The following is a 22,355-nucleotide window of genomic DNA, read 5'->3' on the forward strand; positions in this document are numbered from 1 at the left end:
CGCTGGAAGTACCTTTGGTCTTCTTTATGGAATCTGCAACACAGGCCCTTGTTCTGAGTTTCAGCATGTGAAGCTCTTTCTGGGAGGTGATGGGAACAATAAAAGGAGGTCCTGTTCCACTCTAGGAAGAATCTCTCTGGACTGGTGTCTCTGAAAGTCCCCATTGCAAATTCATTCTTCTGGGTTCCTGGAAGAGGTGGCCACAGTGTCCAAGCAGAACAGAAAGGAGGTCACCGAGGCCACCCGACCTGAAGGCCGAGCAAGTGTTGGGTTGGGGGGAAGTTATGTGACACCTTAGGGAAGGAGGCAGTGGAGGAAAGAGGCCACAATAAAGGAAGAAGGATGAGGATGCAACTCCAAATTTACCAGCAAGCATCTTGCTCTTGGCCTCACACCTCCCGCTGCTTTGGCAGTTTGCAGGGATGGAGAAAACAGGATTCTGGGCCCTCAGTCAGGGTCCTGGTGGGGGCAGGGGTATAGAAAGAAGAGTAGGGGCCCTCTGCTGGGGTGTTTCCTGGCATGCTGCCTGTCCTACACTTAGATATGAGCTGCAGAGAGGTTTCCAGATCCTGAATGCCAGGGTGGGAAGGAAGAGCATTAGAGCATTCCAAAGGAGGAAGGACACCATGCAGGACTTGGAGAGGGGTGGCAGGCGTCTGGAGAGGAGAGCCCAGACAGCTGCACACCAGCTGCATGCCTTCACCCAGTCCTGGCCTGGGACAGACCTTCTTCTCAATCTTTGCTCTCCCACCTCCTTCCCTTCTCCTGCCCTCAGCCCCGTAGTCTGGTCTAGGAATAGGCAGACTCTTTCCCAGGGCCTCCACCTCTCCCCACTGCTAAGACAGGAGGGCTGCCAAATGAGGGGCAGGGAAGCTGCAAGGCTTCAGATGCCTGGAGGAGAGAAGATAAGCCCCCGGAAACAAGGGTCGTTGACTGCCTGTCAGTCTGTGCCCCCCTGTGGGAGATGGGGAAGTCGCTTCAGTCCCCACCTGTCTCCTCTGAAGGAGGGTATAGAGAGCAGAGCTCAGAGCCCCAGCTACAGAGCAGTGCCTGGACCCCATGCTCCATCCTCTCCTCCCATCTCTCTTCTCAGGGCCAGGGGCTAAGTCTGTGCTTCTGATGCTGGCCTGTGATGCATTAGGCTGGAGAGAAAGATCTTCATGTATCAGCAAATAAGGGAAGGCCTTCAAGTCTTGACCTAAATGTGGACATGGTTCCAAGAGAGAAGGACTGAGGAGACCCTGAATGTCCCCTAAACTAACCCCCCTTTGCTGCTCAACAGGGCTGCAAGTCCAAGTGACAGCCTGCTCTGTCCATTCTAGAGAGTTGCACTTCTTGGAAGAATTAGCTTAAAGGGGCTAAATGTCACACTGGGTATTATTCTGCCCTGAGAAGAATGGAAGGTGTTTTCTAAGAAATTCTCTGGGGAGTGGGGAGGTGTCTTTAGGTTTCGAGCCTCAGACTAGTCAACACGGTGATTTCTGTTGCATACCTACAGCTGAAAGAGGACAACCTCAACCCCCAGCACCCCCTCTTACTCTTTCAGACCCCATGAAGCCTCCCGGAGATCCCCAAGTGACCTTCCTAGACCTCTCCTGTTTGTGTCCACCTCCCCACTGCATACCATTGTCTCTGGGACATAGTCCTCCCCTACCTCCACTGAAGGTGTTGTGGCTAAAGACTGTAGGCACCCTGGGAGCTGTCACCAGAGATGGGCTGGGAAACCAGCCAGGCAATTTTGCTGTCTTCTGGGTATGGCTGACTGAGAGCGGGGCTGAAAACACTGGAACCAGAGATGAACATTCCAGTTCTGTAAAAGAAACCTTCAATGTAAAAACCGCGCACCAGGTTTCTGATACATGCATGGCACACTTAAGAGAGAATACAATTTATTAACCTCTGGGGGAAAGAGATCCTTGAAAACTTGCTGAAAACTATTAGATCACTTTGCACATGATTATGGAGAGCTCAGGGATCCCTGAAGGAGAGTATGGAGAGCAGAGCTCTGGTTAAGAACTCCTGATTTGCAGTGTTAGTTAAGAGAACCCAAGACAAAATTCTTGTTCATTTCTGCTTCTATTCTATGGCTTCTATTCCTTTGCTGTTATCCTATCTGCAGTGTGTGGTTCCTTCATAGCACCCCTATTTGTAAAAGACCTTTTGCTTATTATTAGAAACTTTTTATTTCAAGCATAATAATCAAGAGTAGAGACACTTGCATAAAGAATCCCCATGTAGGGCCGGGCACGGTGGCTCACGCCTGTAATCCCAGCACTTTGGGAGGCCGAGGCGGGTGGATCACGAGGTCAGGAGATCGAGACCATCCTGGCTAACACGGTGAAACCCTGTCTCTACTAAAAACTTAAAAAAATTAGCCGGGCGCGGTGGTGGGCGCCTGTAGTCCCAGCTAATCGGGAGGCTGAGGCAGGAGAATGGCGTGAACCCAGGAGGCGGAGCTTGCAGTGAGCTGAGATCGCGCCACTGCACTCCAGCCTGGGAGACAGAGTGAGACTCTGTCTCAAAAAAAAAAAAAAAAAAAAAAAAAAAAATCCCAGCTTCAGCATACCTCAACTCACAATTAGTTTGACAAAAATCCCAGGTATCAAGTCATTTCATTGCTAAATGCCTCCATTTCCCCTTAATGTTTTCCATGCTGCACTGATGTCTGCCAGCTGACTCTGGCCTGTTGGGCAGCTGTAACCTTGCTGTGGCAGCCCCTGGGGAACTTGGCCTTCATAGCCTCACCAGGGCCTTATCCTGGGGTGGAACTGGCTCCTGGTGGGAGCCCCAGCCCCTCTCCAGCACCTCCCCAGGGCAACTGCACCTGTTCCCAGCAGCACTTTCAAAGCCCTTCCAGCTCTTTCTCCACACCTTTGTAGTCACAGCTTCTCTCTCTCTTTCTTTTCCTCCTTCTATCTTCCTATCTGTGATGCTAGTATGAAAAAGTTATGTTTATTGAGACCTTTCATTTAACATTTCCATCTCCCTCGGTGTTTTCCTAAAGATCTGACCTTTTTCCTGTTCTGAGCAGGATTACACCCCCGTCCCTCATACTAAGCACGGAGAGAAACACAAGACATACTAGAGCTTCCCCACTCGTGCAAGCACTGCCAGGGCCTCCATCCTCCAGGACTGCTGCTGCTCTTCTAGGCAAAGCTGCAGATCCCCATAGCACAGGGTCTGCAGGGCTAGTGTTTGAATTACAGTGGGTAAAACACAGATGAACATTTCCCACCTTGCTTGCCCACTTGGTAAAGTGGATAAGGCACAATATGGCAGTGAGCTTAAGGGGCCCAGCGCAAAGTGACAGCATCAGACTTGGCTGTGAATGCCATTTGACTATTTACCGAAATGGAACCCACCCCCAGATCAAAATTATTAGCTACTGTTGACGTACTACCTTCAACAGACTAGTGAGTTCTGGCAGTTGGATAGTCAGTCAATATTGATTCATTCCTGCATTAATGAGTGAATAAGGAAGGAAGGAATGGACAAATTACTGACGGCTGAAGGCATGTCCCAAAGAGGCAGGTGTTCTGGAAATGCTCTTTAAGTAGTGATAGCATGTGGAATAAGTGTATAGTCAACACACCCTCCCATCCCTAGATGAATGCTTGCAAATATAAGATTTTTATTTTAACTTTCTAGTTTCCTCCCCCTACTGACCCTCCATTTCTCTAAGCTGCCCTCCCTTCTCTCCTCAAGTCCTCCCTTTGGTTACCGCCAGTCTCTGGTCTCCAACATTCTCAGGTGTCCTGGGACTTGCTAGTGACAGAGTGAAAGCCTGGAGAGCCAGCACCAGCTCCCCAGGGCCCTCTATATCACCCTTTCTCCCTCCTCCTGCCAGCCTAACTGTTTGCCTCTTCAGGAAACTCTGAGCATCTCCATCTCTGCTTCTGCCCTTTGTGGAGCTCTAACCAAGACTTTCCCAGACTAGGACGGGGATGGAAAGATTAGGGTATCAGAGTGAAAAAGGCAGGGACTTTGACTTCAGACCAGGATTCAAATCACAGTTCTCTCTAATACCTTCTGTGTCACTTTGGAAACATTGCTTAACCTCTCTGAGCCTCTATTTCCTTATCTCTAAAATGGGGATAATACCACCCCCAAGAGTGTTGAGGAGTGAACAAGAGACAGCCACACTCAGCTACATTCCACCCCAAGGATTATCAGAGCGGCAAATTTCTTACAGCACAGACACTCAGAACGAATGGCTCAGGCTGCGATCCCATCCTCCTTCCCTTTTCTTAATTCCATTCTATTGACAATCCACCTCCCAACAAAAGCAAACTTCAACTTGACACAAGCCCACTTTAGGTCATTTTTTTTGTGAAGTCCAGTCAATCTATGCCACTTCCAGAGAATTCCTGTCATGCTGAGGTGCACACACCTCTGCCTCTCACTGCTCTTTTCTGGGGACCCCAATTAGCTGACATTGCTGTGCCCCTGCTGCTCTCTTTGCCCTTTCCTTTCCCAAGAGCATTCCCAATTCAACTGTGGCTGCTGCTGTCTGCATCCTTCCTCCTCTGGGCTCACATGGCCTCAGGCTGCATACTAATTTGGTCTTTGCATTTTAAAAATTTTTATCTATTTTTTTTTGAAAAAAATATTCATATATTTCAAAATTCAAAACACAGGAAAAAGGAAACAATGAAGTTCTTCCCACCCCTGAATCCAGTCATCCATTTCTCTCCCTAGCAGCAGCCAGTGTTGCCAGTTCTTTTTCACCCTGCTCTTTAAGTGTGGGCATGGAGTGTATAGGTGGAAGGAACTCAGCTGTCATCCTCATTTCCACTGAGGAGACCCAGAGCCAGGCAGTGATGTGCCCAGGCTCCTGTAGCTGCCCCATGTGACTCCCAAGAGGTAAGCCCAGGCCTTGGGATGCTTGGGACCCACTGGCTGAACAGAGACATCAGGGCCGTCCAGTCACCTCTTACCATTTGGGCATCATTCATTGAGGCACGGGGGTAGCTGTCTTTTATGGGGTGCTGCTCTGTACTAGCCACTACGTTAAGAACTGCTTAGTTATAATCTCATCGAATTCTCACAATAATTCTATGATGCAGATGTTATTACCCTAATTTACAGATGCAAAAACTGAGGCTCAGAGAGGTTAAGTCCCTCAGCTAAATTACCTAGAATCAGCGTTCAAGTCCAGGTCTATCTGCATGGCTGTGCCCTTGATCTCTACATCACATCTCCCTCAGTTGTAAACTCTGCACAGTCACTCCCCTCCAGCCCTTCTCTCCTGTCTCCTACTGCCTTCTTTATTCTGACTTTTTTTCTCAACAACCCCAATTTCACCTTTAAGAAATGGCAGCATCTATATTGATCTAGGTACCAATGCTTTTCTTCCCTTCTCTCCTTGATAGAGCTGGAGTCCTTAAAGGTGAGTAACAAGTTAGTAAACATGTTGCTAATGGGTGTGTAAGTCCCCCTCCCTGGTAGCACTTGCTGGTTATAGGGACAGACGGGAGCTTTTATTATTAACAAGGAGAGAAAATTAAATTGAAATAAATATAATATTTATTAACATTTTATGGAGCTACCTGAAGTTCAAAAGCCTTTTGAGCTGTGTCAGTCATTTCCCCCAGTACACTTAACTTCGGAGAAAATGATAAGAAAATTCTTTTTTTTTTTTTTTTTGAGACGGAGTCTCACTCTGTCACCCAGGCTGGAGTGCAGTGGCGCGATCTCGGCTCACTGCAAGCTCCGCCTCCCGGGTTCACGCCATTCTCTTGCCTCAGCCTCCCGAGTAGCTGGGACTACAGGCGCCCACAACCGCGCCCGGCTAATTTTTTGTATTTTTAGTAGAGACGGGGTTTCACCGTGGTCTCGATCTCCTGACCTTGTGATCCGCCCGCCTCGGCCTCCCAAAGTGCTGGGATTACAGGCGTGAGCCACCGCGCCCGGCCAAGCAAATTCTTAAGATCAGTGCAAACTGGGCTCAACTGGGTTTGCACTGATCTTAAGAACTTGCTTGGGGGTGCTCAACTGGGTTTGCACTAATCTTAAGAATTTGCTTATAACAAAATTAAGCTTATTGGCAGGGTATGGTGGCTTACGCCTATAATCCCAGCACTTTGGGAGGCCGAGGTGGGAGGATCACAAGGTCAGGAGATCGAGACCATCCTGGCTAACACGGTGAAACCCATCTCTACTAAAGTACAAAAAATTAGCCGGGCGTGGTGGCACATGCCAGAAAAATGCCAGCCTCCCATCCCAGCTACTGGAGAGACTGAGGCAGGAGAATCGCTTGAACCTGGGAGATGGAGGTTGCAGTGAGCAGAGATTGTGCCACTGCACTCCAGCCTGGAGACAGAGTGAGACTCCATCTCAAAAATAAATAAAAAAAAATTAAAAATAAATAAATAAAAAATGTTTAAAAAGTAAGCTTTTTAAAATAAAGGGGAAAATTCAGCCATTTGTGAAGGCCCCATACTTCACTGACTGAGGCACAGAGATGCCTCTTGTCTTCAGGCTCTCCAACGTGGTTCATTGTTGCCGTTGCCACTCTGTCCTTACCTATTCCTGGGGCCCAGCTCAGGGAGCCATGGGCATTGGGATGGCAGGAAATCCAGTGGACCCAGGGGCTGTCAACCTTGTTTCCCTTCCATTTCCTGCTTTCTTCATGGAAACCAAGGAGGGGTTTCAGGAGCAGGACAACTGTGGGTCATTTTTGCCCTGCATGGGCAGGACGTGGGCTTCTGCTAAGGAGATCCCACACACGTGCCCCAGGCTTCTCACTGCACTCCAGTCCTACACAGGTCTCAGATCCCATTGTTAGGCCTTTTTCTTTGGGTTAGACCTAGGCCTCATTAGTTCTGCTTTTAAAATGAAAACTACTTTGGCATGGGGAGTAATTTGTTCCCTAACCTGCTGAACCAATATTTGTGGTGTACCTACCGAGCACAGCACTGCACTAAGGATTAGAGGTGAAGAGATGAAGACAGCACACACTGGGCACCTTCCAGGCCCAGTGTGAGGTATGTTATGGGTATTATCTCTAATCCTGTAATTCTGCAAGGTGCTATCACACTACCTTACAGATGAACAAACAGGCTTGGATAAGGTAGGTAACTTGCCCCAAACCACACTGTAAGAAAGTAATGGAGCCAGGATTCAAAATCAGCTGCGCTAATTTCCCCATGAGGTTCCCTGACAAGCAAAAGACAACTGCACACTAGCATGTGGGAACTGTGTTGGGGGCCCAGGACAGCCCGGAGGAGGGAAGGCAAGTGGCCCTGTCTGGGAGAGTGGAGACACCTGGGTCAGGTTTTGTAGAGTGCGTGGGTGTTACATGGACTCCATGGGAGGGGTCATGGAGGAACAAAGGACCCCAGACCTTCTGAAGAACTGCAAGATGTCTTAGGTAGGCTGGGAATATGCTGGGGGAAGACACAAGGCCTTGTTTCAAAACAATCTACTTATCATCTAGACACTGTCCTGGCTACTTCAGGGACACCATTCCAGTTAACCTTCCCAGCAATCCTGGGCCCTATTTTACAGACGAGTTTATATGCTGTATGAAAGTCACATGAGGCCGGGCGCGGTGGCTCAAGCCTGTAATCCCAGCACTTTGGGAGGCCGAGACGGGCGGATCATGAGGTCAGGAGATCGAGACCATCCTGGCTAACACGGTGAAACCCCGTCTCTACTAAAAATGCAAGAAAATTAGCCGGGCGAGGTGGCGGGCGCCTGTAGTCCCAGCTACTCGGGAGGCTGAGGCAGGAGAATGGCGTGAACCCGGGGGAGCGGAGCTTGCAGTGAGCCGAGATCGCGCCACTGCACTCCAGCCTGGGGCACAGAGCAAGACTCCGCGTCAAAAAAAAAAAAAAAAAAAAAAAAAGAAAGTCACATGAACCCCAGAACTGGGATTTGAACCCAGGTCTCCCTTATGGCAGACGCTGTGTACGTAATCTTCATATTACATTGGAAGAAGCTACCTATTCAAGGCACGTGCATAATGGCTCTTGCCTCAAAAGCCTCTTTGCTGATTGTGTTTCCAAGCCTCAAACAGAGACACACAGTCTATCCACAGGGCAGAAAAGTGGAGTCAGGCCTGTCTTGGAAAGGCTCAGACCTCTCTGGCCTCAGATCCCTCCTCTGCAAAGTGAGCAGGCAGCCTGGGTCTCAGGGATTTGGCCCCACTTCAGTGTGCCTGAAGCTCTCTGCCAAGTGCCTGAAGCTCTCTGCCAAGTGCTGAGAAAGGGCACTGGCGAAGAGAGGTCAGAGGAGATGTGTGACCGTGAGTGCCCTCATCCTTGCTCTGGGCATGAGAGTCAGCCTAGAATGAGGGAGCTTGGCACAGGGTTTTATCCTCCACTGTATTCTGCTCTTGATTCTGGGCAGAAGATAGCTCCTGCCTTGCCCTCAGTGCTGAGTGACCTTAAGAATCTCTGGGCTCAAAGCATCCCCTTTGAGAGTATTGTGTGTCTTCAGCATTGACTTCAATACCTGGCATGGGGTATGCACCAGTGTTTGCTGAATGAATGAGAAGAGGTGGGGAGTGGAGGCGGGGATGCCTTCTACAGGCCTCTTCTGAAGCACCCTAGGCCTGGCCCACTCTTTGCAGGGCCTCTCTGCCCCACGTTGTCCCAACTCTGAACAGGGATCAAAAGAAAGCCTGGTGGTTCAGGTCTTCCCAGTACTATGGGAGCTCCTGGGATGACAGGCATTCGGGGCAGAGTCTCACTGGGGCCCTCAAATATGGCATATGGACACAGATTCTCATGCCATTCCAGATTTCTGGTCATCCAAATTCTTCCTGTCCTTAAGTCCTAGTCTGGGGTCCACCTGCTCCAGGGGGTCTATTGGAAACTGAGCACCTGTTTTCTGACTTTCTAGTGCCCTGAGTGGCAACCACTTCACTGGGCTCTTGTTCCCATGCTGTTGTGTGTTGTTCTGTATGTAGTTATTGCCCTAGCTAATGGCCCCGAGGATCAGAAGTAAATGGTCTGTTTCCAGTCTCTCTCCTAGCAGTGGACTGGTGGTCAAAGAGAGTAGGCAGGGGCAAAGTAGAAGACTAAGGATTTAAATGCAATGTGCTGAAACATCAATGGGTGATAAAAACAAGTGGGTAAAAAAAGGTATGAGAAACAATATTTACATAGCCTCAAAGTATACCCCCACAAGATACTTACACATTACAAAGGGAAAGTTAGTACTTTTATTATATAAGGAGAAACCTGGCAGATACTACCTTAACCAGGTGATCAAAGTTAGTGTCATCTGGAATGTAACATGTAACAAATGCTATCATGGGCCTCCTGGTCAGATGTGCTCAAAAGGAGACTGTATCATTTATTCTTGCTGAGAATGCATAACTGGAATCTAATCATAAGGAAATAAGCCAACCCAAAATGTTCTATGAAGTAAATGGCTTGTGCTCATTTAAAGAGACAAGACAACTAAATGCAACTTGTGATCCTGGGCCAGAATTTCTTTTTTTTTTTTGTTTTTGGTTACAAAGGATATTAGTTCAACAACTGGCAACATTTAAATAAGATCAGGTACTGTGTCAGGATTAATTTCTTAATTTTGATACCTGTACTGTGGTTATAAAAGAGGCTGTCCTTGTTTAGGAAATATATGCTGAACTTTTTGGGGAAATAAGGGTATTAGGTCAGCAATTTACTCTCAAATGTTTCCAGAAAAAAGTAATAATACAGTATGTATATGTGTGTGAGAGAGTGTATGATAAAGCAAACAAGTTAAATGTTAACACTTGGGGAATATGAGTAAAGGATATAAAATAATTCTTTGTATTATTTCTAAAACTTCTCTGTAAGTCTGACTTCAAAATAAAATGTATGAAAAAAAAATGGCTGGTGTGAACATTAGCTGGGTCAGCCTGGGGAGAGTGGTCAGTCATGTGGACCAGGCATTGCAGAGACCAGTCCCCACCCGCTTCCTTCCTTAGACAATGTGCTGGGTTGCACATGAAAGGAGAAACCCCCAAATACAGACACAGGAAGCTTGCAACCTCAGCAGTCCCAGCAGCATGATCAGGCCACCATGGTTTCTCCTCCAGCCCAGTAAAAAACACTAGCCATGGCTCAGAAACAATTGGGGATGCCCTTCCCACCCCATCCCCAGAAGCAGCCTGACTGGCCAAACAAGAAAATAATATCACTAGTTGTTTAGTTCTGAAGAAAGGGACAGATTTAGAAATACTAGAGGTGGAGGATGGAGGCTGGTGGGGAGTATAAGAAAGAAGCGCAGAAGTTACCCATAGGCACCCCTCATGGAGGCAGATGGCCATGTGGACCACAACTGAGGTCCCAACTCTGGAACGGCTCTCAGCTCTGCCTGATGCTGACACTCCTCAAGGCTGAGATCTGGAGAGCCAGGGCCACTGAGGCAGAGGTGTCTTAAGAAGCCAGGACCTTGTATGGGGGATGAGGTTCTAGGCTGATGGGAGAAACAGAGGTAAATGACATTCTCAAACTGGGGCAAGTGTGGCAGTAGGGTGCCCTGCTGGAGGCACTGCCTGAGGTGGTGACAAGTGCAGAAGGCAGCAATGGTTGGGAGCTGGCAGGCCCAGCTTCCCAGCTCTGCCTGGCTATCACGGAATCCCCCACTCTCCATGCTTCAGAGGGGCCCACTGCTCCTTGCCAGTCTCCAGATAAATTATAGCCACCTGATATGTATAAAGAGGTTTGCAGTTGTTTACTCAGCAGGTGCATGAGCATCCTTTCATCAGATCCCCATAGATACTGTGCCAGGCAAGGCAAGCATGCATACATGTGCTATCTATGTTTTGTAGACAGAGGCACTGAGTGGTGATGGGACTTGTGCAATGTCACACAGCTACAGGGAAAGAACTTAAACCTAAGCCTCTGACAGAACACTAAGTAAACTGTTGCCAAGGATTGCAGTCTATGCAGGTCTCATGGGCCTATGCAAGCATGAGCCTTGCTGCTCCTCCAAGTTTAAACACCAAGCCTAGCATTCAAGGCTGTCCATGAGCTTACTACCTTGGGGTTCTTTTCTCCATGGCTTTGAACACAGTGCTCCTCTGCTTGGGAAAATTCTGATGGAAGACCCTGACCCAGAGGTTACTGTTCAGGGCTCTGTGACTGCACTGACCTCAGGGAACTCTTAATTGCAGCTCAACTTGACCTTCTGCCTCACTGCCCTGTCCTCTGCTGGAAGTCTGGAGCTATGTTGCTGAACTTTGGCTAGCACATAGTGGACAGTCAGAAAATGCTTCAGAATTCACCTAAGACCAGTGATTCCTGAATTTTTTTTTGGATCACAGATCCCTTTGAGAATCTGGTGAAAGCTATGAATCTTTGGATCCAGGTGAGCTCTCAGGTGAAGACTGAGGTGAGGAGAGGGTGCTATATGCAGCGCAGCTCTCTGCCCAGACTGATGTTCCTGGCAGGGCTTTGACACCATGTGGAAAGACAGCTTCTCTTTCCAACAGAGCCCCACTCCCACACCTGCCCCTGGACAGGACAGCGCAGAGGGCCACTAGGATGCCCCATTTCTGTGCACAAAGGCTGTCCCTAAGCTCAGGTGGGAGACTGAGAGGATGCAACCACTCAATGCCTGTTCCTTCCACCTGGCTAAGAAGCAAGCAGAGAGGCAGGGAGAAGTTCTGCTTGTGATCACTGCTCCCAAGTCCTTTCTCAGACTCATCGCTGCTCAACTGCTTTTTTTCCCCCTCCAACACAGTAAATCTCATTCTATTATTCTCCAACTTGTAGTAAGCTGTGTCATTTTGAGAAGAAATACATAATGGTATATTAGAAGAACCATGGATCTTCTCATTCATGCTTAGAAAAAATTTATTACAATGTAAGAAAGTCTGAATAGCATGAATTTATTATAATGATTTAACACTTCTAGCACTTGAGTTAAAAATGCCCTTCCATAAATAACGGTCCCTGGAAAACATAGCAAATTTACACAGTTTACCATTTCCCAATGTTATATAAATCCAACAAGCTTAAATCACCTGCAGCTGAGAGGAGAACACAGGAAACTGGAGCTGTGAAGTTCATCCCATCCCAATGGACAGCAGTGAGGAGAGTCAGTCTCCCTTCCTCCGGCTCCCTCATCTCAGCACGGGACTGGCCAATCTCAGCACTTAAAGAATGGGGAGAAGAACAGGGTGGGGCAGCACCTGGAAGAATCAAAGAGGGCAAACACCAATCTTATAGGTGCAGAACAGGTGAAGGGCACGGGCCTAGGGCATCCTGGCAGAAGTCAGGCCATGGGCCATTGTTTGTGTGCTGGTGCCAAGGAGGTGTCAGTTAAGGCTGCTTGGCTGTGGCCTGCAAGGAAGAAGGGAGGAAGAGGCCAGCTCTGATGTCCTGGTTAGATCTCGAACAGGGCCTGTCCTCTGGCCAACCACCTCTTCTACTTCCTTACAAACACCAACACTGCTTCCTACTCCTGGGCCTTCTGGTTCCTCCGTGTTCCAAGGACCTCCCTCTTGGTACTCCCTCTGGCTCCATTGGACACCTTGCCTTGCCCTACTTTCATGGACACTGTGGCCTCATCATTCTTGTTTCCATCTGGGCTAGTTTCCAGGTCTACATCAGCATTCCAGGCACCAAACCTGTAAGGTAGAAATGGTCACTTCTCATCTTAACAAATATTTTTATGCATTATTATACACAAGGCTTAGAGAATATAGGCAACTTGCCGAAATCTACACAGCTCACAAGTGGTAAGGTCGGGTTCTCCAAAGTGAATGTATGTTCTCTTTGAACACTTTACATTCTAACAGGGCAGACAAACAGTGCACACAGCAATATGGGACAGATTGAGGTGGGCTATAACAAAGGCTCTACAGAGTTCTATGGGAGCCAAGAGTATATACTGATGCCGGAGAGATTAGGAAACTTCCATGGAAGTGATGATAACTGAGCTAGGTCTGGAAAGATTCACCCGAGAGAGAGGGACCTGGAAAAGTCACATAGGCGGGAAACAGCAGTGTGTCCTTGGGAGACGGCCAAGGGCTGTGAGCTGCAGAGGGGAGAAGGGAGGGCAAGAGGCTGAGAGTTCCGGTGTGCCACTCTAAGGGGTACACTCGTTTCCTGTAAGCAGTGGGGGACTTGTGGATTTTTAAGCAGCGAAGTTACAAATCTTAGATTTGTAAGAAAGAAAATGCTAGTGAATGTGGAGATGGGACTGAAGAGGGAGCAATGGAGGTATCTCCCAGCCCCACCCTCTCCAGTCCTCTGAGTATGGCCCCTACTTTCCACTTTCTTTAGAGAGCTGCAAGAAGGCAGGCAGGAGTAGTCCAAAGGGTACCGGACTTTGGGGTCACAGAATTGTTATATTTTCTTCCTCCCTCCTATGTGCCTACCCATCCCCCTATTCGATAAATAATGTTTGGGAGCCTATAACGTGCCAGGAGCCATGCTGAAATCTGAGGAATTACTGATGAGTAAGACTGATCTTTTTCTGGCCATCCTGGGGCCTACACACTGAAGGAGAAATCACAAAAGTAAACAGGCCATTCCAGCACAGTAAGAATTGTGATAAAACATGTACAGAGGGCTGAGAAAGCTCCTAAGGTCAGGAAAGGGGTATTACAGTGCCTTTAGGAACTACCGGAAGCTCAGGGTGGCTGAAGCATGGAAGTCAAGAGGAATAGAGTAGGAAAAGAAGGGGCTGGAGGTCTAAAGGCTGCAGTGGGCCATATCACCAACAGCCTTGTGCAGAAGTACAAACACAGAGGGCAGTGGGAAACTAACTAATGCTTTAGGCCAGGGTGTGACATGATATGGGTAGCTTTATGGAGAATAATAGGTTACCCTTACTGAGTGCTAATTATATCCTATGCTGAACACTCTACCTGCGTTAGCTCATTTAACCTTCACAATAACTTTATGAGGTAGGTTCTGTTGTGATCCCCATTTAAAGATGAGTGAGGCAGAGAGAGTCAAATGTTCTAGGATGAATCCAGGCCATCCGGCAGGAAGACCAATAAAGAAACTGTTGTACTAGAGAAGCATCAGCAAAGATAAGAGAGAAGTGGGTAAGTTTAAAAATAGGAAGTGAACTTGATACTTTTTTTTTTTTTTGAGATGGAGTCTTGCTCTGTCACCCAGGCTGGAGTGCAGTGGCACGATCTTGGCTCACTGCAACCTCTGCCTCCTGGGTTCAAGTGATTCTCCTGCCTCAGCCTCCTGAGTAGACAGGACTACAGGCACGTGCCACCATACCCAGGTTTTTGCATTTTTACAAATACAAAATACAGAGATGGGGTTTCACCGTGTTAGCCAGGATGGTCTCGATCTCCTGACCTCATGATCTGGCCGCCTCAGCCTCCCAAAAGTCTGGGATTACAAGTGTAAGCCACCGCGCTTGGACGGACTTGATACTTCTTGAACATTGACTAGAAATAGGAAAGAGAGGGGAAGAAGTAAAAAATGACCCTCCCACCCCAGTTTCTGAGTTTGAATTCTATTTCTAGTTGGTGACCTTGGCAAGTTTTGCTAAACTTCGTATTCATTATTGGTGCAAAAAATCACCCTCAAGTTTTAGGTGTGCATAGATGTATACCTGGCCTCATTACATAAAGGATATGATGTAGCTTACAAGAATAACCCATATAATGGGATGATTTTGAAAACTATGAAAAAAGGCTTTGTCTCATAAGGACTGAATAAGATGTTGCACAGGGCCCAGCTGAGGATCTGGCGCACAGTTAAGTGCTTCAGGAGTTTTCGATGCCTGCCTGGCACCCACCGGTCTCCACTCTATATGCTCAAATTTCTGGATTCCTCTCCTCCTCCCACAGGGTCTGGGTGTTCATCCTTCTTTCCTAACTCTATCAGTTCCAGGTCATTACCCCACAAAGACATACAGGCATACCTCAGAGATATTGTGGGGCTAGTTCCAGATTGCCACTATAAAGCATATATCACAACAAAGGGAGTCACACACATTTTTTGTTTCCCAGTGCATATAAAAGTTATGTTCACGCAACTGTAGTCCACTGTAGTGTGCAACTGAATTGTGACTAAAAACAATCAACACATATTAACTTTATTGCTAAGGATCATCTGAGCCTTCAGTGGGTTGTAATCTTTTTTTTTTTTTCTGAGATGGAATCTTGCTCTGTCTCCCAGGCTGGAGTGCAATGGTGCAATCTCAGCTCACTGCAACTTCCGCCTCCCGGGTTCAAGAGATTCTCCTGCCTCAGCCTCCTGAGTAGCTGGGATTACAGGTGCCTGCCACCGCACCCAGCTGATTTTTGTATTTTTTAGTAGAGACGGGGTTTCGCCATGTTGGCCAGGCTGGTCTTGAACTCCTGACCTCAGGTGATCCACCCGCCTTGGCCTCTCAAAGTGCTGGGATTACAGGCATGAGCCACCATGCTGGCTGGGGGTTGTAATCTTTTTTGGCTCATGGAGGGTCTTGCCTTGATGTTGATGGCTACTGACTGATCAGCGTGGGTTGCTGATCAGTGTGGCTGTAGCAATTTCTTAAAATAAGACAACAATGAAGTTTGGCACATAATTGACCCTTCCTCTCATGAAAATTTATCTGCAGCATGTGATGCTATTGGATAGCATTTCACCCACTGTAGAACATCTTTCAAAATTGGAATCAATTCCCTCAAACCCTGACGCTGCTTTATTAAATTTATATAATATTCTAAGTCCTTTGTTGTCATTTCAATTATGTTCATAGCATCTTCACCAGAAGTAGATTCCATCTCAAGAAACCACTTTCTTTGCTCATCCAGAAGAACCAGCTCCTCATCCGTTCAAGTTTTATCATGAGATTGCAGCAATTCAGTCATATCTTTAGCTTCACTTCTAATTCTAGTTCTCTTGCTATTTCCACCACATCTGCAGTGACCTCCTTCATTAAAGTCTTGAATCCCTCAAAGTCATCCATGAGGATTAGAATAAACTTCTTCCAAACTCCTGTTAATCTTGCTATTTTGACCTCCTCCCATGAATCACAGATGTTCTTAATGGCATCTAGGATGGTGAATCCTTTCCAGAAGGTTTTCAATTTACTTGGCAGAAATCCATCAGATAAATCATTATCTATGGTAGCAATAGCCTCAAAAATGTATTTCTCAAACAATAAGATGTGGAAAGTTGAAATTACTCCTTGATCCATGGGCTGCAGAATGGATGCTGTGTTAGGAGGCATGAAAACAACATTCATCTTGTAAGTCTTCATCAAAGCTCTTGGGTGACCAAGTACATTGTAACAACAGTCATATTTTGAAAGAAATCTTTTAATCTGAGCAGTAGGCCTCAACAGTATGCTTAAAATATTCAGTAAACCATGCTGTAAACAGATGTGCTGCTATACAAGCTTTGTTGTTCCTTTTATAGAGCACGGGCAGAGTAGATTTAGCATCATTCTGAATAGCCCTCGGATTTTCAGAATGGTAAATGAGCACTGGCTTTAACTTAAAGTCACTAACTACCTTAGCCCCTAACAAGAGAGTCACTCTGTCCTTTGACGCTTTGAAGCCAGGCACTGACTTCTCCTCTCTAGTTATGGAAGTCCTCAATGGCATCTTCTTCCAACAGAAGGTTGTTTCATTTACATTGAAAATCCATTGTTTAGTGGAGCTACATTCATCAATGATCCTAAGTAGATCTTCTGGATAAATAACTTGCCATAGCTTCTACATCAGCACTTGCTGTTTCACATTATACTTTTATATTATGGAGATGGTCTCTTTCCTTAAACCTCTGCTAGCTGCAAGCTTTTCATCTATAACTTCCTCATCTCTCTCAGCCTTCACAGAATTGAAGAAAGTCAGGGCTTTGCTCTGGATTAGGCTTTGGTTTAAGGGAGTGTCCATACAAAAAAGTTTCAAATGGGCCCAGGCGTGGTGGCTCACACCTGTAATCCCAGCACTATGAGAGGCCGAGGTGGGCGGATCATCTGCAGTTGGGAGCTCGAGACCAGCCTGACCAACATGGAGAAACCCCGTCTCTACTAAAAATACAAAATTAGCTGGATGTGGTGGTGCATGCCTGTAATCCCAGCTACTGGGAAGGCTGAGGCAGGAGAATTGCTTGAACCTGGGAGGTGGAGGTGTGGAGGTTGCGGTGAGCTGAGATTGCGCCATTGCACTCCAGCCTGGGCAACAAGAGCGAAACTCTGTCTCAAAAAAACAAAAACAAAAACAAAAACAAAGTTTTGCATGGATCTTCATAGCAGCATTCTTCGTAACAACAACAACAACAAGAACAACAAAATGGGGAACAACCCAAATGTCCATCAACTGACGAATGGATAAACAAAAATGTCATATATTCATATGATACCATATTAATTTGGCAATCAAAAGGAATCATGTATATGTGACAGCATGGATGAACCTTAAAAACATTATGCTGTGAAAGAAGCCGGTCACAGAAGACCACATAGAATATGATTTCATTAATATGATGTGTCCAGATATGCAAATGTATAGAGACAGCAAGTCAATGGTTGCCTAAGGCTGGCAGTATGGAGGGTGACTGCTAAAGGGTATGGGTTTCTCTTTGGGGTGATGAAAATTGATTTTCTAAAATTGATTGTGGTGATGGTGGCAACTCTGTGAATATACAAAGACCACTGAACTGTACACTTTAAATAGGTAGACTGTACAGTATTTCAATAATATAAGACTATTACCAAAAAAAAAAAAAAAAAAAGGAAGTAGTGTCTATAAGCTTTTGGTTGCTGATTGGCCAGGAGTGCTGAAAAGTCAAGAGTAAAAACTTGACTTTGACTCACCTCTCTTTAAACTGGGCTTGGGTGAAAGCCAGTTTGTGAGGTGTTAAGGGGCAATGAATCCAAGACTGCTCCCTTTAGAAGTCTTGTTATAAAAGGAAAGAGGGAACCACAATGGTGGAAAGAAGGGATGAGAAAGTCAGATGAAAGTCTGGGCTATTCACAGGGTATTTTTTTTCAAATTACAGGGGATCTTACAGTTGATTGAAGTCCTTTCATTTCCAGACTGGGTCTCCAGATTCCTAAACACCCAAATGGTGTTGCCAGTAATCTATGAGCAATTTTCATTTTCAGTTTGGGAGCTGTTTGAGTAATGATCCTGTTCCTGCTACCTGTGCCTTGGAGGGGCAGGTGTGAAGTCTCCTTATTCAGGTGCAGGTGCCAGCCTGGCTTTGTCTCTGTCTTAGTTGAATCCACAGGTGTGATCTCAGAATTGAGCATTTTAGGCACTGAAGCCCTCACATACATTCTTCCAGCAACTAAAGGCAACTAGGCAGGGCCATTTTTCTTTGTCTTAAAGTGCTGTGATATTTGTTCCTTGCTGAGCAGCTATGGGGCTAGGCACAGAGAAGGGACTTAGAGGTGCACATAGATTGAATGTCTGTTCCAACAAGCACACAATCTAGAGGCGGCTTGGTGTCCACGTGATGTGAGTGAGCAGGGGCCACAGCAGAAAAACCTACTGGGATGTGACAAACCATTTCCTTTCTCTCAGTCGACCACAGGCTCCTGCTGTTTTAACAAGTACTGAGGAAAATAACATTTTGATAACCTGCAGCTCTGCACTAGCTTTCAAGCTATGCCTCACTGATCTGATGAGGGATGTTCAAGGGACAATTCAATATCAAACCCATATGGGGAAAATAGCCATAGAGATGATTTATTAACTTAAAATCGCATATGTACATAAACATTTGCCAACATTCAAAATACACTCTGAGCTGAGGATAAATTGTGAGTTGGAAGGAGTCCGCCACAGCCTCCATCTCTGCCCCATCAGGCCTCTCCTCTCCCCTGATTCTCTGGCCAGCAGATCTCTATTGTGAACTTGGTGCCAGAAGCAGAGACAAGTGAACAGTGGCTCTGAGAGAGAAGAAAGAGTCCTTCCCACCCCATGACATTTGGGGTGCTCTAGAAAAGTCCCCATCATGGGGATCAGGTTTGAATAAACACAAGTTTGCCTCTTGGAAAGCGGACTGTCAGCAAAAGCTTTTCTGTGATTCACTTTGGTTCTCTACATCAAGCACTGTGGGCCTTACTTAGGGAGTTCAAAGGACATGCTGTGTCCTTTTCCATTTTGTAAACATTGATTGGTTTTTTCCTTCACAGGAGGTGGGCAGCAGGGTGGGCAATGCTGTGGCATTATCCACAACACCCTTGACATGTGTCCCGTCTTGCTTTGGGGAAGTGTCTAGAGGCTGGATGAGCAAATCCCAACCAGTCAAGGGTGGTGGACCTGACAGGGAGGAAAGGCAGACTCCTTTGTGCCAGATCCTTTCTCTTGGGATAGTCTGCAACAGCTTTGAGGCTCTGCAACAACCTTTCATTCATATGTATGCATATATTTCAAAATAAATTTAAATCGATTAAAATGTTAACAGATACTATTCAATTAATAATGAAGACATTAGATTATATACAAATTTACATCCTATTGCCCTTGCACCAACACCAACAAAATGTCCACAAGTTAGAAAAAGGCAACTGGTGATGAGTTTGGCATGTGAAAAATGTATTGGCTGATACTTTGCTGAAAGTCCATCTCTGCTTTTCCAAATTGGCCATTCAAGAAGAAGCAATTAAACTCCACTCTGTGGCTGCTGTGATCCCCAAAAAGCCTTTAGTTTAGACTATGTTTATTATTTTCCAAAGGCAAACAAGCTTCTTAAAGAAACTGTGATCCTTTTCTTGATCCTCTGGCATCTTCTTACTCCAGAGTTTTAAGGACACTGGAGTCCGGAATGGGTGACTGTGGGCATGGGAGCAGTCTATGGGAGTCAGGTACACTTAAGCTAGTCATGACACAGGGCGCAAGGAAAAGAAAGTTCTGGCAACCTAACTTTATCTGAAAAAATGGCTGAGGGCTCTTAGTTTGCCATCCACCCATTTCTGCCATACCACAGAAAGCTCCACACTCCAAAGGCTTTATGATTTGGGATCAAACTGATTTGGTTACTCTCAGAGGTGAACTTTATAAGGAAATTTTAATCTGTAATGGTTTTCCAACTTTTTAAGGGAATGACTACAACTAGTTAGTCCTGACTTTATTTCAGAAGAAAAATATAATATTGGTGGGCTCCATTCTTTTCTCCTCCAAAGAATTAAAAAACCCAAGTGAAAGAAGGCTGGGTGGAGGTGACAGCACCAGGCTTAGCATGAAGAGACATGAGCTTTGGATCTATCTGGACAAGGAGGCTGCTTAACAAGGCTTTTCTAGATTGAAATAATCTAGTTTCAATTAAAACAATAATTCAGGGAAGCCACACAGACTCATTGCATGCAGGCTGCCCTGGGAGGTCTGACTTTGTCTACCAACACTGACTAACAAAGTCTTGCTCCCAGTTTAAGTTGGGGTTGGTAAAAAGGAGAGGAAAAAAGTCACACCCTCCAGATCAAATAAAATTCCCAAGTAATACACATCTGGGAACACACTCTCCCCTTGCTTTCAATGACTGGAGAGTTTTGAACTCTGGCTAAACCAGGCTCATCATCCCCATTAGCTTGAGAGGCTACTAGGGACCACTGCAAGCTGAAGGACCCATCTCAAGAGCTCTGTGGGAGAAAAGACAGCAGAGAGGATGAGGTCTGCACTGCATAACTTCCATAGGCTTTCTCTGGGTCAAAACGAGGCCCAGTGGTGGAACATACTCTAGCAAGTTGAGATGGTTCTTTGGGGCCATGAGCAGAGCACTTGTGGGGCCCGGTCAGCTTGTATCCTTCAATTCTCATGGAGGAAAAGGGAGGGCCAGAGGAAGCCCATCAGCTTGCAGCAGCTGGTGTCACTCTCTCTCTAGTGGCATTTTCCCTAGACACAACCATGGGAAGTTCACAGGAGTGCGTGTGATGGGGGGTGGGAGGTAGGGTGAATAAGCTGAACACCTGAGTCAACAAAAATACCTAGAGATTGATTGTTCTTATTCATTCTGGAATATTGGAGGGGTGGTCATCTGAACACTGGTAGAAGAGTGCTTCAGGCTTGTGCCTCCATTGAATTTCCCCAGGGCTAATCACTCCCTGACACAATTTAGTGCTGCTTGCTCCCAAGGATTGGCTGGGTCTCACCCTCTAGCCCATTGAGCTCTTTGGTTATGGGATGGGCAGCTGCCAGGCTGATGGCTACTGAGACTGACTCACAATTGGCTGTCAGTGTTGTTTGTGATGGCAGGGGCACCAACTCCAACTTCAGAATTAAAGGACCACTTATAGAGATGTAGTAGTGACAGAACAGGATGAGAAAGATGTGAGGGTTTGCCTTTCTGAAACTGCTTATGTTTCAAAGGGGTTACTTTTAGAGGGATCTTTCAATGGAGAGGTTTTTCTTGTACATAAAAGTGAGTCAGCCTTTTCTAGCAGAAGTATGAGAAAGAAACACTCTTGAAATGAGGCTAAATATGCAATGGTTTCCACCACACAGAAAGTATCCTATGTTAATTTTCTAATCTGTTTAGCATAAAAAAGATACCATCTTCCATTCCTACCCCCTTAGTGTGTTATCGAATGCCTGGTCTGATTGAAAACACCCTGGGTTTTTAGAATGATTTCTATATTCAATACATAACAGGATGCTAGTGAGATAGGTCCCTGTGAAAAGAGAGACACAATTACTTTGCAATGAAATAATTTAAAATGCTAGATCGGTATGTGGGGAAACCCACAAATTTCCTAAGAAAATTTTGCAATATGTCAAATGAAAAATATATCTTCCAGAATCTGATTCTCCTCCAGCTCTTCAGGGGTTCTGTGCATCCCCATCTTCTTCCAGGTCGATTTTGGAAGACTGAGTCGGAAAGTACCATGATTCCAGGTCCCAGCTTCTCTGGAGGGACAGCGCTGAGATTTGAGAGCAGAGTTTGGGCTCAGAGACTGAACCAAATCCAACAAAGATGTCTCATACCTGTAAGACATATAACCCAGACAGGAAAGGATCAGATTATTAGAAAATGAGAATCCAAGCCCAGCAGAAATGGGCTGTCCAGGGCAAGAATCAGATCACAGACCACATCGTGTGTAAGATGCTACTTAGGGGAGCTTTTGTGAAGGTAAACACCAGAAGGACTTGAAGAACCTAGGCCCTGCTGCCTGTCCTTAAGCTCTTCTCTTCTGCTGACCTCTAACATTCCTTTATAACTTATGAAGAGAGATTGTAGAGTGGGAAGAGGAGTCATGATAACAGTAATGATATTAACAGTGACATTTACTGCAGGCTTACTGTCAGGCACTGTTCCTAACACTACAAATATTTAACCTTCCTATAACCCTCTAAAGAACCCTATGAAGTAGGTACTGTACTACTCTCATCTCCATTATAAACATGCCATGCGGAAATTAAAGCTCAGGGAAGTAACTCATCTAACAGAAAGCAATTACACAGCAGAGTCTAGAATTGAACCCAGGTGGTTTGTCTTCAGCACTCT

The 22,355-nt window shown here is 46.1% G+C and overlaps 1 protein-coding gene across 13 annotated transcripts in view; it reads right to left on the minus strand.

Annotated features, from left to right (window-relative positions):
• Positions 1-22,355, minus strand: part of LOC105498950 (KIAA1328 ortholog) — a 413,609-nt gene that overhangs the window by 1,987 nt on the left and 389,267 nt on the right. For 8 of the 13 annotated variants that reach the window (XM_071085777.1, XM_071085773.1, XM_011771382.3 and 5 more), the window contains 4 exons: positions 14,268-21,835; positions 11,966-12,571; positions 1,655-1,810; positions 13-1,142 (listed from right to left, as the gene is read on the minus strand). In XM_071085777.1, coding sequence (XP_070941878.1) covers positions 21,625-21,835 — 211 coding nt within the window. In that variant the 3' untranslated portion in view covers positions 13-1,142; positions 1,655-1,810; positions 11,966-12,571; positions 14,268-21,624. Of the gene's footprint in view, positions 1-12; positions 1,143-1,654; positions 1,811-11,965; positions 12,572-14,267; positions 21,836-22,355 lie in introns of those variants that run through there. The other 5 variants (XM_071085776.1, XM_071085775.1, XM_071085774.1 and 2 more) reach the window with 5 other exon arrangements.

Source organism: Macaca nemestrina, chromosome 19, assembly GCF_043159975.1.
Source record: "Macaca nemestrina isolate mMacNem1 chromosome 19, mMacNem.hap1, whole genome shotgun sequence".
Taxonomy (NCBI): domain Eukaryota; kingdom Metazoa; phylum Chordata; class Mammalia; order Primates; family Cercopithecidae; genus Macaca; species Macaca nemestrina.